The sequence below is a fragment of the Chrysochloris asiatica genome, unplaced genomic scaffold (genome assembly GCF_000296735.1).
Source record: "Chrysochloris asiatica unplaced genomic scaffold, ChrAsi1.0 scaffold00201, whole genome shotgun sequence".
NCBI lineage: Eukaryota > Metazoa > Chordata > Mammalia > Afrosoricida > Chrysochloridae > Chrysochloris > Chrysochloris asiatica.
The window spans coordinates 145283-160158 of NW_006408719.1; the positions used below are offsets into that span (position 1 = coordinate 145283).

The 14876-nt window shown below is 40.0% G+C and overlaps 1 protein-coding gene across 1 annotated transcript; it reads right to left on the reverse strand.

The window, feature by feature from the left end:
* Nucleotides 1–958: 958 nt before the first annotated feature.
* On the reverse strand, nt 959–9736 carry TAF9B (TAF9B RNA polymerase II, TATA box binding protein (TBP)-associated factor, 31kDa). The gene is made up of 7 exons (XM_006872496.1): nt 9670–9736; nt 8959–9040; nt 8508–8644; nt 8284–8418; nt 5540–5615; nt 2433–2543; nt 959–1508 (listed from the first exon to the last, which is right to left on the reverse strand). Exons 1-7 carry the CDS (start codon nt 9718–9720, stop codon nt 1348–1350), a joined length of 753 nt encoding a protein of 250 aa, XP_006872558.1. The 5' UTR covers nt 9721–9736; the 3' UTR covers nt 959–1347.
* Nucleotides 9737–14876: the final 5140 nt, after the last annotated feature.

Consider the following 14876-nt stretch of genomic DNA (forward strand, 5'->3'; position numbering starts at 1 on the left):
CCCAGGATCAGACATTGTTTCGTTCTGCTGTGCATGGGGTCGCCATGAGTCGGTTCCGACTCGATGGCACCTGACAACAACAACAACAACAGTGTGCCTTGAGTCTGTTCCAACTCCTAATGACTCTGTATATAGTTTCCAAGGCTGTAGATCGTTACAGGAGCAGAAAGCCTCATCTTTCTCCCTCGGAGTAGCCACATTACTGAGAAATCTACACAAATGCTCCTAAATGGAAGTCACATCACACAAATTTATTTTCCTTCTGACTTTATATAGGAAGAAATATTAAGATCCACTTTCAGGTTTGATTCCATGTAATATGTGACATTCTTAGTAGTAAACTAGAAAAATGCTCTGCGTTATACCAACAGGAAGTAGAGATCAAAGCATATGCATAGGTGGTAGAAAGGATGAAAACACTTGATCTATAGTAGTTTTGCCAAGTCCAGTGTAAATACACTTAACAAGGAAGATCTTTATAAGCCATTGTATTTTCCTTTACATTTAGGAATGTACAATTAGGTGCAGTTATCAACTTGGAATACAAAACTGAAATTGAATAACTGACTCTAAACTACCAGTCAATAACAGTAAAATTCAACAGGCAAGGCATAAAACCAATCTGATCTGGTAAAGAGAAAAAAAACTAAGAACAAATGCAAATCATGTAGAGCATATTTTAAAAGTGAAAATGAACTGTTATTACGAGTAATGACAGTATTTAAATTCCAGTTTTGGCCTTTTAATGAGGAATAGGGAGAAACTTCAGCCTGGGGGAACCAGGAAGAGTGGTATAGAAAATGAATAGGATATAGAAAAGTGGTTGAAGAGTTGGTAAGTTATGGAAGACCAAAAAATAATTTACATTCCAAATGGATTTAGGATATCTAAATTTATCTTCTGCCAAAAATTGTTTCATAAGTTGAGAAATCTTATCAAAAAAGTTTAATGGCAATAAAAGTAACCATTTACCTTTAAAGACAGTATCTAAATGTAGATTAGAAATTAGTTATCAAAGACGTAGTCATTGACCAGACTAGAAACTGAAACTTAAGTGCTGTTGTCCCTTACACATGGCAGAAAATTACTTCCAAAAGTAGAATTGCCATAGGACTCAACATTAATAAAACTCTTAAGAAGTAACTTAACATTTTATACTTACAACCTAATATAAAAACATTTCTACTTTTACTATAAAGACATCTAAATTTTTAGTGAAAGTGGAAAATACTGCAGCTACATTTAAGTTTTTTAAGATAAAACGAGAAGATTTAGACTGTTCTATTTCAATATACTGGGCTCAAATGAATTATACTTTTGAAATGCATCTAGGCTAGACTATATTCCTTACAAAATATCATCATCATCATCTTCATGTTTTCTCTTCAATGGGTTTGATTCATTTGTTGTGTTCTGTGATGAAACCATGTTGGTAGTAATAAGAATATTTTTGGGCCCAATCATTGAAGGATTAATCAGAACATTTTGAACTGCAGTTGTTGCAGGAACTGTAAATAGAAGAAAACCCCCAAACAATAAATAACTGAGAGTCCCAAACATGGTAAACAGTATACAAGTAGTTGGATGCAATTGTAATACCAATTTCAGTAGCATGAAGTACAATTATATCATAGGAGAAACTCAAGTAATTTATGTTACATTAAGAGTGTAATTAAAATTGTAAAAATATAAAGTACTCAAATGTAGCTAAATGTAAGAAGTAAGGTTTTATTTGGAATGTAACTACCTAAAACTTCAAGTAGTCTTGGGAAGCAGTGCACTGGATTAACTGTCAAACATACACGGGGGCTTCAAAAAGTAAGTGGGAAAAATTCATTATCTTTTAATTAAATTTTTGAAGCCCTCTCTTACTAAAGGAGTTATACTTCTTTTGCAGGACAGTATATGCTGTTTATTATTTGAGGTTAGATTTCAGAAGATGTGAAATCTAAAAATAAGCCCTAATAAACTATGCTATGACAGAATTCTTGTAATTCCAACTTTATATATATCTTTCTGTAAACTGAGGTAAGGTAACAATTTACATTTACATTCTGTATTGTACTCACATATTCACCATGAAGTTGTATCTTTTTCTTGATCTTTAACCCTAAGTGCTTTGTCCTGAAGATGCCTTAGATTTGTGGACCCCAACTATTGAGTTTACACTGAATGTCTTTTGAGAATCTGATATCCACACTGACATCACCCTTGCCCTTGAAAAATGTTATATATATGCAAAATTTCATATGATTTTAGAGGACTGGTGGGTTCCTCTGAAGAACCTTGATTTACACCATTACTGCCTTTTTGTTATATGAAGTAATTTAACTATTACTATATGAACACAAACTGTTTTATTACTCTCAGATTTTAAAATTAAAAAATTTTTTTTTTTTTTAACGATAACCCCCCTGCCCCAAGGACATTACCTGGTTTGATTGGTGTGGACTGAGAAGGTGGAATCTGCACCGTAAATCTTTGGCTTGTCACTGACACTGGAGTTGCAAGTTTATTTGGGACAGATACGGTTTGTGAGGCCGCTGTAGTTATAATTAACAGACCATGTTAGTTTGATGACTTACTATATGGGTTTATAGTCTGTACTCCTTAGTTTATCAGAAACTACCTTAAATCACAGAGAACTAATGAAAGGCAAGAAAAGAAATGATTAGAAAAAGAATGTAGGCTCTGCAGTGTAACAGCTTGAGAATGCAGGTGCTATCACTGAGTGTCCTTGGACAAGTTATTTAATGTTTCTATAACTCAGCTTTCTAATCAGTAAAGTGGAGATAACAGTATTTTATAGGATTGTTGTGAAAATTAAATAACCCATATAAAAGTCTTCAAGCATCATCTGACACATAGTAAGCAATTAATTTTAGATATTATTACTGCATGAAGTTGTGAACCTCAATAAGCGAATATAAAAAGACCCATATTTTCTATTACCTGAGGTGGCACTGAATTTTTTCAATATTGTGTTTTAAGTCAAATTTTGCAGAGCAATTTTTATACAAACTGTTCTGCCATTGGTTACAATTTTTACAGTGTATAAGCATTCTCATTATTTCCCTCTTTGTTCTGTTTGCTCTGAAAACTCTCAGTTTGTTCTATTACTACTGATCTAGCTTCCCTTCCCCTCCTTGCTTTTTCATTTTTGCTTTCAGGTAACATGATTGTTTGGTAGGTAACACTTTTAATTACCGTCACTTGCTGAGAGTAGATGTGGTCTGCTATGCTCAGGAACCTAAACCAACATACTTCTAACAAAGTAACCCAACCAACTCACTGTGATCAAGCCAATTCCAATGCATAGTTACATATAGGACAGAGTAGAACTGTTCTGTTGGGTTTCTGAGATTATAAATCTCTATGGGAACCTTATCTTTCTTCTGTGGAGTTGCTGGTGGCTTTGAATTGCAGACCTTCCAGTTAGCAGCCCAATACTCAAAAACCCTTCTTTTTCTTGTTAAAGTGCTGTTGAGTGAGTTTTGATGACTCAGTGGCCCTGTATGGGGTTTCTAAGGAATGACTGATGGATTTGAACCACCAAACTTATGGTTAGCAGTCTAGTACTTATCCTTCAGCATCACACCAGGACTCTTAACAAAATAAGCCTATTATCAAATATACATCTTGGGGTCTGCAAGTGGGCATGAAAAACTTATTCCTTTCCTATACTCACAGACTAAGCAGGAAAAGTTCTTGAGATAACCAATCCTTCCTCATCTAACCAAATTCTACCCATTAATTCAAGGTACAACTCAAATACCACCCTATTTCATGAAACTAGTATTCACTTGAGTAATGTGAAACCATACATAAACTATACTATTACAGTTACAAAGAAGCACATATTATACATGCAAATTTCTATCCAGAAAGGTCAGATGCAGGTAATTTTTAGTGTGCTGCTGTGGGTTAATGCACTGGACTGAGTAGTTGGGTTGAACCTCCAGGTTGGCGGTTCAAGCTCACCAGCCTCCTCTCTTGGAAACCCTATACAGGTTTGCTATGGGTCGGACCTGACTCAATGGCACTTAAAACATTACTATACCAAGCTCATTTTAAAATGAAGAGATGTAAATTTACACTCAGAGAATATGAACAAATGGTCTACACACCCAGTGCCATGGAGTCGATTCTGACTCATAGTGACCCTATGTTGTTAAGTGCCGTTGAATCGGTTCTGACTCATAGAGACCCTGTGTAGGGTTTGTAAGGAGCAGCTGGTGGGTTTGAACCGCCGATCTTGAGGTTCAAACTGACTTTACAGACCATTCTGCTACGCCACACCAAAACTGCTCATTAGGTTTCTAGACTAAATTTCCACAGAAGCAGACTTCTGAGGAGTGGTTGGTAGGTTTGATCCATCAAGCTTGGGGCAAGCAGTCCAATGCTTAACCCACTGCATACCAGAGCTCATTAAATGGTCTACACACCTCAAAAATTACATGTTCACACTATCATATGACAGCTGTATGATTCAAGTTATAAGCAATAAAAGTCAAGAAATTAACACTGGTCTAAGAACATTTTTTCTCCCTGAAAATACTACGGTTACTAGACTACAAAAGAAATCTAGCAGGAATGTAGGATGAAAAAATCAAGAGATCTAAATCCATTATTTAATGTTTTCTTTATTATCTTAACATTAAAAAGACACTGCATCTCAAATAATGGTTTAGAGATGGTTTCTGTTATTTATTAAAAGGAACCAGGGCTCCTTGGAGAAATTCATGTCTTTGTAACAGGCAGGGAAAAATATAAGCTGAGTAGAACATCTTGTGGCAGAATGCAAGAAATGCTCAAAGAATGATGGAGATCTGTGAAAAAGGAGAAATGAGCCAGCTTGGGCTTTTCTTATTCTTTTTCTACATTTGGAGAGAGATGAGGCAGTCTGCTCTGTAAAGATATAGAGCCTCAGAAACCCTAGAGAGCAATTCTGTTTGTTCTATAGGGTCCCTATGAATCTGAATTAACTTTACATCAGAGGGTTTGGTTTTTTGGTTTTCTTTTGCCTGTATTCTCTTGCCAGTTTATTTAGACATTTCTTTAATTTCTGATAACAAGTAGACTATGGTCATTAAGGTTTGATTACTTCATTTGTATAGTAAAAAACACAGTGAAATCCTGTTTTTGTGTACCAACAAGAATATTGGGCTGATAAGTTCAGTGCTATATTCATTTGGGATCAGTTAGTCTTGCAGAGTGCGGTGGCTCCATACAATAAGCACTGAACTGCGAACTAAGAGGTTGGCAGTTTGAGCTCACCAGCTTTCTGCTTCTGTGATGATTTAAAGTCTCGGAAACCCTATACAGGTTCGCTGCGAGTTGGAACCACCTGACAGCACTTAACAAGTTCTTGTTGTCTCATTCTGAAATCTGATACAAATATATGTTTATAGCTGTACTAGAGGATGAATACCAATGGCAATGCACATGGGGATCTCTGACTGATCTTTTTGACCCATAGTTCAAATCCAAGAGTGGAGGCACTTCTTTACCAGTCATAAAAGTTCCTCCTCTCACTTACCCATAGTAGGAGTGGTAGGTCTGCTACTAACAGCACCAACACTTAACCGTGGAACTAGTCTTCCTTGGTTAGGTCCCTACATAAAAAAATAAAACAAAACTTATTTTAATGTTAAAACCTGATACCTACATTAACAGGAATGAAATTAGGGTTCTTGATGTGAATAAATCATATAAAGAAATTTCCCATTTTTCTTCTGTGTTTTAAATCTAACCTATTGCTACAAAATCGTAGAATCCTTATTAAACAAAAATCTAACCTACTTTTAAATCTAACTTATTGCTACAAAATCATAGAAATATTATTAAATGAAATATCAAAATGTGGCGTTACTGTTTCTCAACTTATCCGCCATCTAAGTCTATTACTTCTGAAGGTGGTGTTTCCACCTTTCTAAACCTTTCTCCAAGAATTCTGCACTCTTCTTTACACTACATCCAAACAGTAGTTTTGGCATCCTTGAGCGACACAAACTGTGGTCCTTTTAAATGTTCTTTGAATTTGGGGAACAAAAGAAAATCTGATGGGGCAAGATCAGGGTTGAACATATGGTGGGATATGGTTTATCAATGAAATTATCCTAGGACAGCCCTTGCTACCCTCGAAGAATGCAGAGGTGAATGATGGGGGAAATTCCTTAGTGCAACTTTCTTAGCCTTTTTTTCATCAGTGTAGTTTTCAATTTTCTTAAAACTTCTTCATAATAAGCCCCTGTGGTCATCCTGTGTTCTTTTGAGAAAATCTATCAAGATTATCCCTTTGGAATCCCCAAAAAACAGATATCATAACTTTCTTAGCTGAACTCTCTGTCCAGCAGATTCCTTTTTAAGACAGTTTGTTGTTGTTTTAAAGCTTTTATTGTGCCTTGAGTGATAGTTTACATGGGAAAGCATCAGTTTTGTATTCATCCTATCATATTGCTTATAATTGCAATGATTACAATCCCTTCCATGCATCACCATTCAACAGTATTTGCTTCAATTCCCTGTTTTGTTTGTTTGTTTGTTTTTTTGATGTGCACAAAAACACTCAGTAATATGTAACATTTAAACAACCTAAGGGCACATTCTGCAAGCCTGCCTCTATAAGATAGATTTGATTGGAATGTGTTTTGAAGGCACACTAATGAGACTAAGATAAGTGTATTACTGAAAGAACTTGGCTGTGGACATCCACTGATTGCAGAGAGAAGCTTAAATGTTTTGTCTGTTATAAACCCATGCATGTATGAACGGATACCCTAGTAGCAATACTTTTTGACATCCTTTACGCGTATATAAATATAAAAATTAAATCCTATGTAGTGTTTAATTTTTTTTTGGGTAGTGTTTAAGGTACAGTCTTACTTGAATGGAAATACCAACTAATGTCATCGTGAGTCTTAACCTTATCCTAACTAGTCAATATCATACACCAAAAAGACATAGCTCATAGTGGAATTTCTGACAACAAAGGCAGCCCGATGTGTTTAGAACTTTTTTAGTAGTGAAATCCTTCCTGGAGAGCCATAGGTCATATTTCAGAAAGCAGGACCAATTACTAATGGTGTATCATTCACTCTCTTATCAGGCCTCACTAAATAATAGTATAGTGGAAAGATTTGGAGTTAGGAGTTGGAGTTAGGAGATCTGACTATCAGTTGCACCTTTGCTACTAATTCCATAAATGAGCTCAAACTCTTTCTTGATGTGAAAAATGAGTATTGGGTTGTTGTTGTTGTTGTTAAGTGCCGTCGAGTCGGTTCCGACCCATAGCGACCCTGTACAGGGTTTCCGAGGGTGTAAATCTTTACGGGAGTAGAAAGCCTCATCTTTTTCCCGCGGAGCGGCTGGTAGTTTCGAACCGCTGACCTTAAGATTCGCAGCCCGATTCGTAACCACTACGCTACCAGAGCTCCTTGAGTATTGGGTTAGATGTACACTAAAGTTCCTTCAAGCTCTAAAGTTTTTGGATCCTTTAGTTTGAATTTTAATATATAATTACAGAAATAGTATTTACAAAGCTTGAGTCCTGGTGTGATGTAGGATAAGCACTGGACTGCTAACCAAAAGGTTGGAGGTTCAAATCTACCAGCTGCTCCTTGGAAACCCTATAGAGGGTCACTATGAATTGGAACCATCTCAATGGCACTTAACAACAACTATAAAAGAATTCCTAGTAAATTATGTTAGCTTTTGTCTACCATAATATCTATGGGGTAGTTGGGAGCTTTTTAAAAATTCCCCTGTCGGCTGATTAAAGGAGATGGGGATAAGACTCTTGTGGTACAATAGTGAATAATGGCTATCAGGACTGACTGTGAGGGTTGGAAATGTAAAGATAGACATTTTGTAACAAAAGGAGGGGAGTGATTGATTTTGCAGTCCAGGAGCGGAGGTCCCTGGGACCATCAAGAGAGAAAAGCAGAGTTCGAGGACCCTATCCAGAGAAGCAGCTGGAGGCAGAGATGATGATGTGGAGAGATAGAGCGGCTGGGGACTCTGGACTCAGAGAGAGAGGGGCTGTGTGCTGGCAGCTGGGGGTGGGCAGGCTTGCGGGGTACACTCTTTGGTTGTTTGCTGATGCATGGAGGGGATTGTAATCATTGCAATGAAACGAAATACGATAGGATAAATGTAAAGCTAATGCTCTGCCATGTAAACTATCACATAATTCACAATAAAAACTAAAAAATGAAACAAAACAAAACAACCCCTATCACATGCTTCTGTTTTTTAAAAAAATAGTTGACTAAAAATTCTTACCTTTTTAACCAAGGACTTCAGCCTATAGTTTGGAGCTGTTAAGCAGTATCTGTCAGGTGGCAGTCTAGGACCTGCATATGGCTTAATCAGTGGTAAAGGAGTTTGATTTTTCTGCCTTGCCATATCCAGTAAAAACTAAAAAAAAAAAAAAAAAAAAAAATCTTATTAGAATTACAGTTTCAAAAATTATAAGTAAAAATAACTTCATATAAAAGTTCGCTTACATCTCTTGGGGGAGGAGACGTAAAAGATTGGTCAGCACGACACTGGATTGCCAGTCTCACATCATCTGCATCAACAATAGGTTTTTTAGCATGACTTGAATAAATTTTTGCATCATCCAGAATTGTAGTCACATAACCTTTAAGCATAAAACAATGTATTCTTAGACATATGAAAACATGAATATTTATGACCACTTTTCTTAAGAAAAGGTTCCACTAATTTCTGGAAAGATTATGAATTTTGATATTAATATCTAATTGTCCTGTCTATATGATCCATTTTTAAGAGATATCACAGTGAAAATTCTGCTGTCCCCTAGTTTGAGCTTAGTTTTTATGATTTTAGGCAGAGTTCTATTAACTGTTAAAATAATTTGGTTGGAAATGTTACAATAAAACAGCCAGGCCAAATTCTCAGGTTAGGCAAAGTTTTGGTGTTTTGTTAACTTACGGAAAGCAAATTCCAACATCTGATTTATAACCCTTGGTTCATACTCTGTAATTCCCATATCCTTCAGGATCTGTGCCATCACCTGTGGATTCAAATAAAAATAATCAGATAAATAAAACAAGTGTTGGAAATTAAAGTTGGACCAAAATAGTTATTTATATTTGAAACCTGTCCCTCTACTCCAGGCTCCAAATTCCTACTCATCCATTGTCCTCCCCAGTGAGTGTCAAGATCACACCAAATCATGCTGGAAAACTTTGGGGGTGGGGCGAGGGGCGGAGTCTCGGATCCAAGGCAAAGAGAGGGAAAAAAAGGCCCGGAGTTGGCTTTCTTAGCTGAGGAGGTGGATTCAACTAGTTGTCATTTTCGGATGTGGCAAAAGGGGTAACTAAGCATCAGCACCCTGAACGCAGTGTCAGGGTTCACGGATCCGACGAGAGCGATAAGGTTACAGGGCCCTAGTACCAGAAGACGAAATCACAGGGGCTTATATTATGTGCTTGGCCTGTGCACTCCAGAAGAACTGCGACCCTCTAGAATGGGTCCTCCAGTTTGGCGGGAGGACATTTCAGGGGCCGGCAGGCACAGCACACCCCTCTCTCCTAGATGTCCCGGCTGGGCTGACCAATCTCCAGCCTTTCGCCAGGGTCTGATTCCCAGATTCTGGGCCGATTTAAGCTTGGCTCTCCGCACTTCATCCTTAGCACTTACCAGGGCATCTCTCGGACCGCTCTTGAGAATCGCCATCTTGCTGGACTCCATGTTATCCTGCCAGTCGTCATCCTGTGATGGAGGGTTGTTGCTGGTCTCTTCACCCAGGCTCCACCCCTATAGGGGAAGGTGCAAAAGGCGGGGTTACAGCACTGGGAACCGGGTGGCGGCTGTTTCACTAGTTAGTTGGAGGGCGGGAAGGACAGAGAAAGAGGGGGGCGGGGGATGGTGTGTGTGTGTGTGTGTGTGTTGTTAAGCTGCGTTAGGGGAGAGCCAGAGCTCCCGCACCTGCGAGAGTGGGGGTTGGCTCTGGAGGATTGAAAAAGGCAAGAAAGCCTTCCTCGATTCCTACTAATAGCGATCTGTAAAGGGTTTCCAAGGAGCAGCTGGTGAATTTCAACTGGACCTTTCCGTTCAAACCCGCCTTGTGGTCAAGTGCTTATCCTACAGTACCACACCAGGATTCCACACACACACACACACACACACACACACACACACACACACACACACGTGAGTCAAATATTATCCACACTCCGGTTATGTTAAAACGTCCATCCACGTCCACTGAGTGATAGTGGATTATGTGGCAAATCAGCTATGGCTCTGCCTATGAAATCATCCATGAAAGACTTGGGTTTTGAAAAGTTTGTGCGAGATGGGTACCAAAACAACTCAGACAAGAACATAAACGGAAGTGTTTTGCAGTCTGCAAAAGTTTCTTTAAAAAAAATTTGTTACTGGTGGTAAGACATGGATTTGTTTCAAGCCTGAGAGGAAATGGAAGAGTATGTAACAGAAACATCCTCAATGATTGACCAAGAAAAAGTTCAATAGTCAACCATCAGCTGGAAAATTGATCGTTTTCTGGGATTCTCAAGGCCAGTATTGGAACATTATTGGGAAAAAGGTTCAACAATCAACAGATGCTCACTGAAGAGCTGAAGCCTAAACTTTGGATTAAACACAGAGGACTGCTATCCAAGGGCATTGTGATTCTGCATGACAATGCACATCCACACAACTCTGCCCATACTGTTGACACTACAAAAATTTCGGTTTGAGGTGTTAAAGCATCCTCCCTATAGTCCTGACCTTAGTCCATTTGACTTTCACATGTTTGCTCCCCTGAAAGCAGCCCTTCAAGGATGAAGATTCGCTTCTGATGAAGAAGCGAAGACCGCGGTGCATTCAGTATAAAACATTTATTTTAATAAGGGAATACGAAAGCTTGTTGACAAATGAAAAGCAAGAAGATTACATCAAAAAATGATGTGTCTTGTCCAAGTACACAAACAAAAATAGACAAAATAGATGAGTGGGACATAATAAAAATTAAAAACTTATGTGCATCAAAAGACTTCACCAAAAGAGTAAAAAGGGAACCCACAGAATGGGAAGAAATCTTTTGCAATGACACATCAGATAAGGGACTCATTTCTAAAATATATAGGAAACTACAACACCTCTGGCAGCATAGTGGTTATGAACCGGGCTATGAACCTCAGGGTCAGCAGTTCGAAACTACCAGCTGTTCCATGGGAGAAAGATTAGGCGTTCTGCTTCCATAAAGATTTACAGCCTTGGAAACACTGTACAGGGTTGCCGATGAGTCAGAACCGACTAAACGGCACACAGCCACCAGCCACCATAACAACTCTACAAGAAAAAGACAAATAACCCAATTGAAAAATGGGCACAGGACATGAACAGACACTTCACCAAGAAAGAGATCTGGGCAGCCAACAAACATATGAAGAAATGTTCATGATCACTAGCCATCAGAGAAATGCAAATCAAAACAACAATGAGATATCATCTCAAACCAACAATAACAGCAAAGATCAAAAAAGCAGAGGACAACAAATGCTGACGAGGATGCAGAAAGATTGGGACCCTGCTACTTTGTTGGTGGGAATGCAAAATGGTCCAACCACTCTGGAAAGCAATATGGTGCTTCCTCAGAAGGTTGGAAATAAAAATACCGTATGACCCAGCAATTCCTCTATTGGTATTTACCCACAAGAAATACAAGCCATAACATGAGCAGATATATGCACACCAATGTCCATAGCAGCACTATTTACAATAGCAAAAAAATGGAGACAACCAAAATGCCCATCAACTGAAGAATGGATAAACAAACTGTGGTACATACACACAATAGAATACTATGCTACCTTGAAGAACAGCAAGGAAGCTGCAAGCCATCACATAACATGGATGAACCTTGAGGACATTCCGATGAGTGAAATTAGTCAGTCACAAAAGGAGAAATACTGCATAAGACCATTATTGTAAAAGACTAAGAAAAAGAACCCACCCAAAAGGAGGGGGGGGATCTAAAAATATAAGTGCTGATCACCTGTATGTATGGGATGAGAGGTGGGGAGGGAGGAGAAGAAAGAGCACAGGGGAGGGAATAGACACAGGAGAGCCTGGGAGCGGTGGGGGAAGGGGGGCTTTGAGGGCAGGGGTAGGATGGCTCCCAATGCACAAGAAGGGGGAGGGGAAAAAGAAGAACAAAGTGGATAGGAGAATGGTTGGGCAGGCTCCCATGGGCTAGGTGGGACAGAACTAAATGACGAGGTATACTCAACCCTGGAATAACAGGGTGTCAGGATGCAGGGATTGAGGCATGGGTTGAAAGGGGGAAAAGAGGGGAATGATGTTAGGATGCTTGGCCCTCTTTTGAATCTTGGTCTCCCTTGCCTACCATTGTGAAATAGACACTTGAGGGTCTATTTCACAACAGAAAACATGTGGGCCCGTATCCAGCCTATAACTAAATGGAACACCATGGGTTGGGGACTGCAAACTGCCCAGACCCAAAATGGTGGGGGAGTATGGAGTAGCTGGGGACACGGGACTCAGGGAGGGAGAGGAGCTGTTTGCTGACAGCCAGCGAGGGCAGGCCTGTGGGGTGTATCCTTTGGTTATTTGATGATGCACGCAGGGGATTTTAATCATTGCAATGAAATGAAATATGATAGGATGAATGTGAACCTGAAGTGGTACAGAGGCAAATAATGATGTATGCAAAACCTTGGAACAACAGGGCTCTGGGATACAGAGATTGCAACATGGTTTGAATGGAGAAAAGGGGGGGAAATATTGTTAAGATGGTTGGCTGTCTGTTGAATCTTGGTTCCCTTGGCATACCACTATAAAGTAGACACTGGAGGGGGAGAGAAAGAAAGAAAGAAAGCCAGAAATACCATCATAGAAAGCTTGTAAGTCCATCTTCTGCCTATAACTGACAGGAATACCTAAAATGGGGATACAGTGTGCCCAGCAAAGGAGGTTTCCTGTGGAGCCTCTGCATTACACAAGACCATAGGTGGAATCCTGAACAACATCCAGAATCTTCTGAGGGGAAAGGTCCACTTGAAAGGACAAGGAGACCAGCCTGGAGTGGCCAGAAGAACAGAAGATACTTCCTCAAAGAAAGCCTCAGCAGGAAAAATTCAAAACAATATAGGCAGGCCAACTGATTACTACAAGAACAAACAAGTGGCTTGCCCAGGAGATATCAAGGCAAGTGGTCAGGTTCCCCTCAGGGCAAACCCCGTTCTAAGACTAAGGCTCAATGGGAATGCATGCTCTGATTGGTGACCACATTCGTCACCGAAAGGGGAAGTAAGGGAAAAACAGCAATGAAGCTGCGAGCTAAGCCCGACAATGTTCAATAGACTCCTGTGAACCCGCATGGTGACCTGGTTGGCCAGCAGTGTCCAGGGGACTCTTGGACCCAGAGTCAGCGACATAGCCACAGAGCACTAGAGTGGAGAGTGAAGCGTCCAGCTGATAAGAAGAGAGGGCACATGCATAAGTACACCCACACTTGCAGATAATACCCACTTGACCTGGCCTCAATGGCTGGATGATCCGAGCTCAAACAGAAGAAGAAAGAAGAGGGAAAAAAGAATAATCTGATACAATTTGATGAACTTGACATAAACCTATGGATGCAGTAGCTCAAAAGAGGGAACAAATCTTGACAGCGAGGATCATTCCCACCTCCTCCACACACGGAGAGGACAGGGATGGTCAACTTGGACATTATCTACCCAGAATGGGGAGGCAACAGAAGCAAGAAGTGACTGGCTTACATGCTTTCAAGAGGGAACCTAGATCCAGAGGGCATTGTTGTTGTTGTTGTTAAGTGCCATCGAGTCGGGTCCGACCCATAGCGACCCTGTACAGGGTTTCCGAGGGTGTAAATCTTTACGGGAGTAGAAAGCCTCATCTTTCTCCCGCGGAGCAGCTGGTAGTTTCAAACCGCTGACCTTAAGGTTCGCAGCCCGATTCGTAACCACTACGCTACCAGAGGGCATGGAGGAGTTAAAATCTCCACTGAGTAGTATCTATTCTGCCTAGTCAGGGCTAATGAAAGGAGATTCGGATTGGTCTCTTGCGATACAATAGCAAATAATTGTTATCAGGACTGATTGTAAGGGCTAGAAATGTAAAGGTAGATGTTTAGGGGCTAAGGGAGTGGCGTGATTAACCCTGCAGTCTAGGAGCGGAGGTCCCTGGGACCATCAAACCATAAGAGCGGAGAATGGAACTCTACCCAGAGAAGCAGTGATGCCAGGGATGGAGGCAGAGATGGTGACGTGAGGAGATGGAGCAACTGGAGACTTTGGACCAGGAGAGGTAGAGGGGCCCTATACAGACAACCAAGGGGGGGTGGGGCAGGCTTGCGATGTATAGCCTTTGTTTGATGGATGATGGGTGGAAGGGATTGTAACCATGGCAAGGAAAAGATGTACAACGGGATCAATGGGAAGCTGATGTCCTCCCAGGTAAACAATCACATAATTCACAATAAAACACTAAAAAAAAAATGTATCTTTTCTAAAATAAATTCTACCGTCAGAGTATGGATAAATTTTGACTCGCTCTCGTGAATGTGTATTTGTTGTTGTTATTTAGTGCCGTCAAGTCAGTTCCGACTCATAGCAAACCTGTAAAGGTTTTTCAAGTAGTGGCTGGAAAATGTGAACCGCCGACTATTGCAGTTCAAACAGACTTTATGTGTGTGTTTGTATATATATATATTGTTGTTGTTGTTATGTGCCGTGGAGTCGGTTCCGACTCATAGCGACTCTGTACAGGGTTTCCGAGGCTGTTAATCTTTACGGGAGCAGAACGCCTCATCTTTCTCCCGCGGAGCAGCTGGTAGTTTCGAACTGCTGACCTTG

Coding starts and splice junctions, on each gene's coding strand:
- TAF9B (XM_006872496.1), bottom strand. CDS start 9,720: ATGGAGTCCAGCAAGATGGCGATTCTCAAGAGCGGTCCGAGAGATGCC. Junction 8,419..8,507: donor CGTCTCCTCCCCCAAGAGAT/GTAAGCGAACTT, acceptor TTTTTTTTTTAG/TTTTTACTGGATATGGCAAG. Junction 1,509..2,432: donor GTCCACACCAATCAAACCAG/GTAATGTCCTTG, acceptor TTCTATTTACAG/TTCCTGCAACAACTGCAGTT.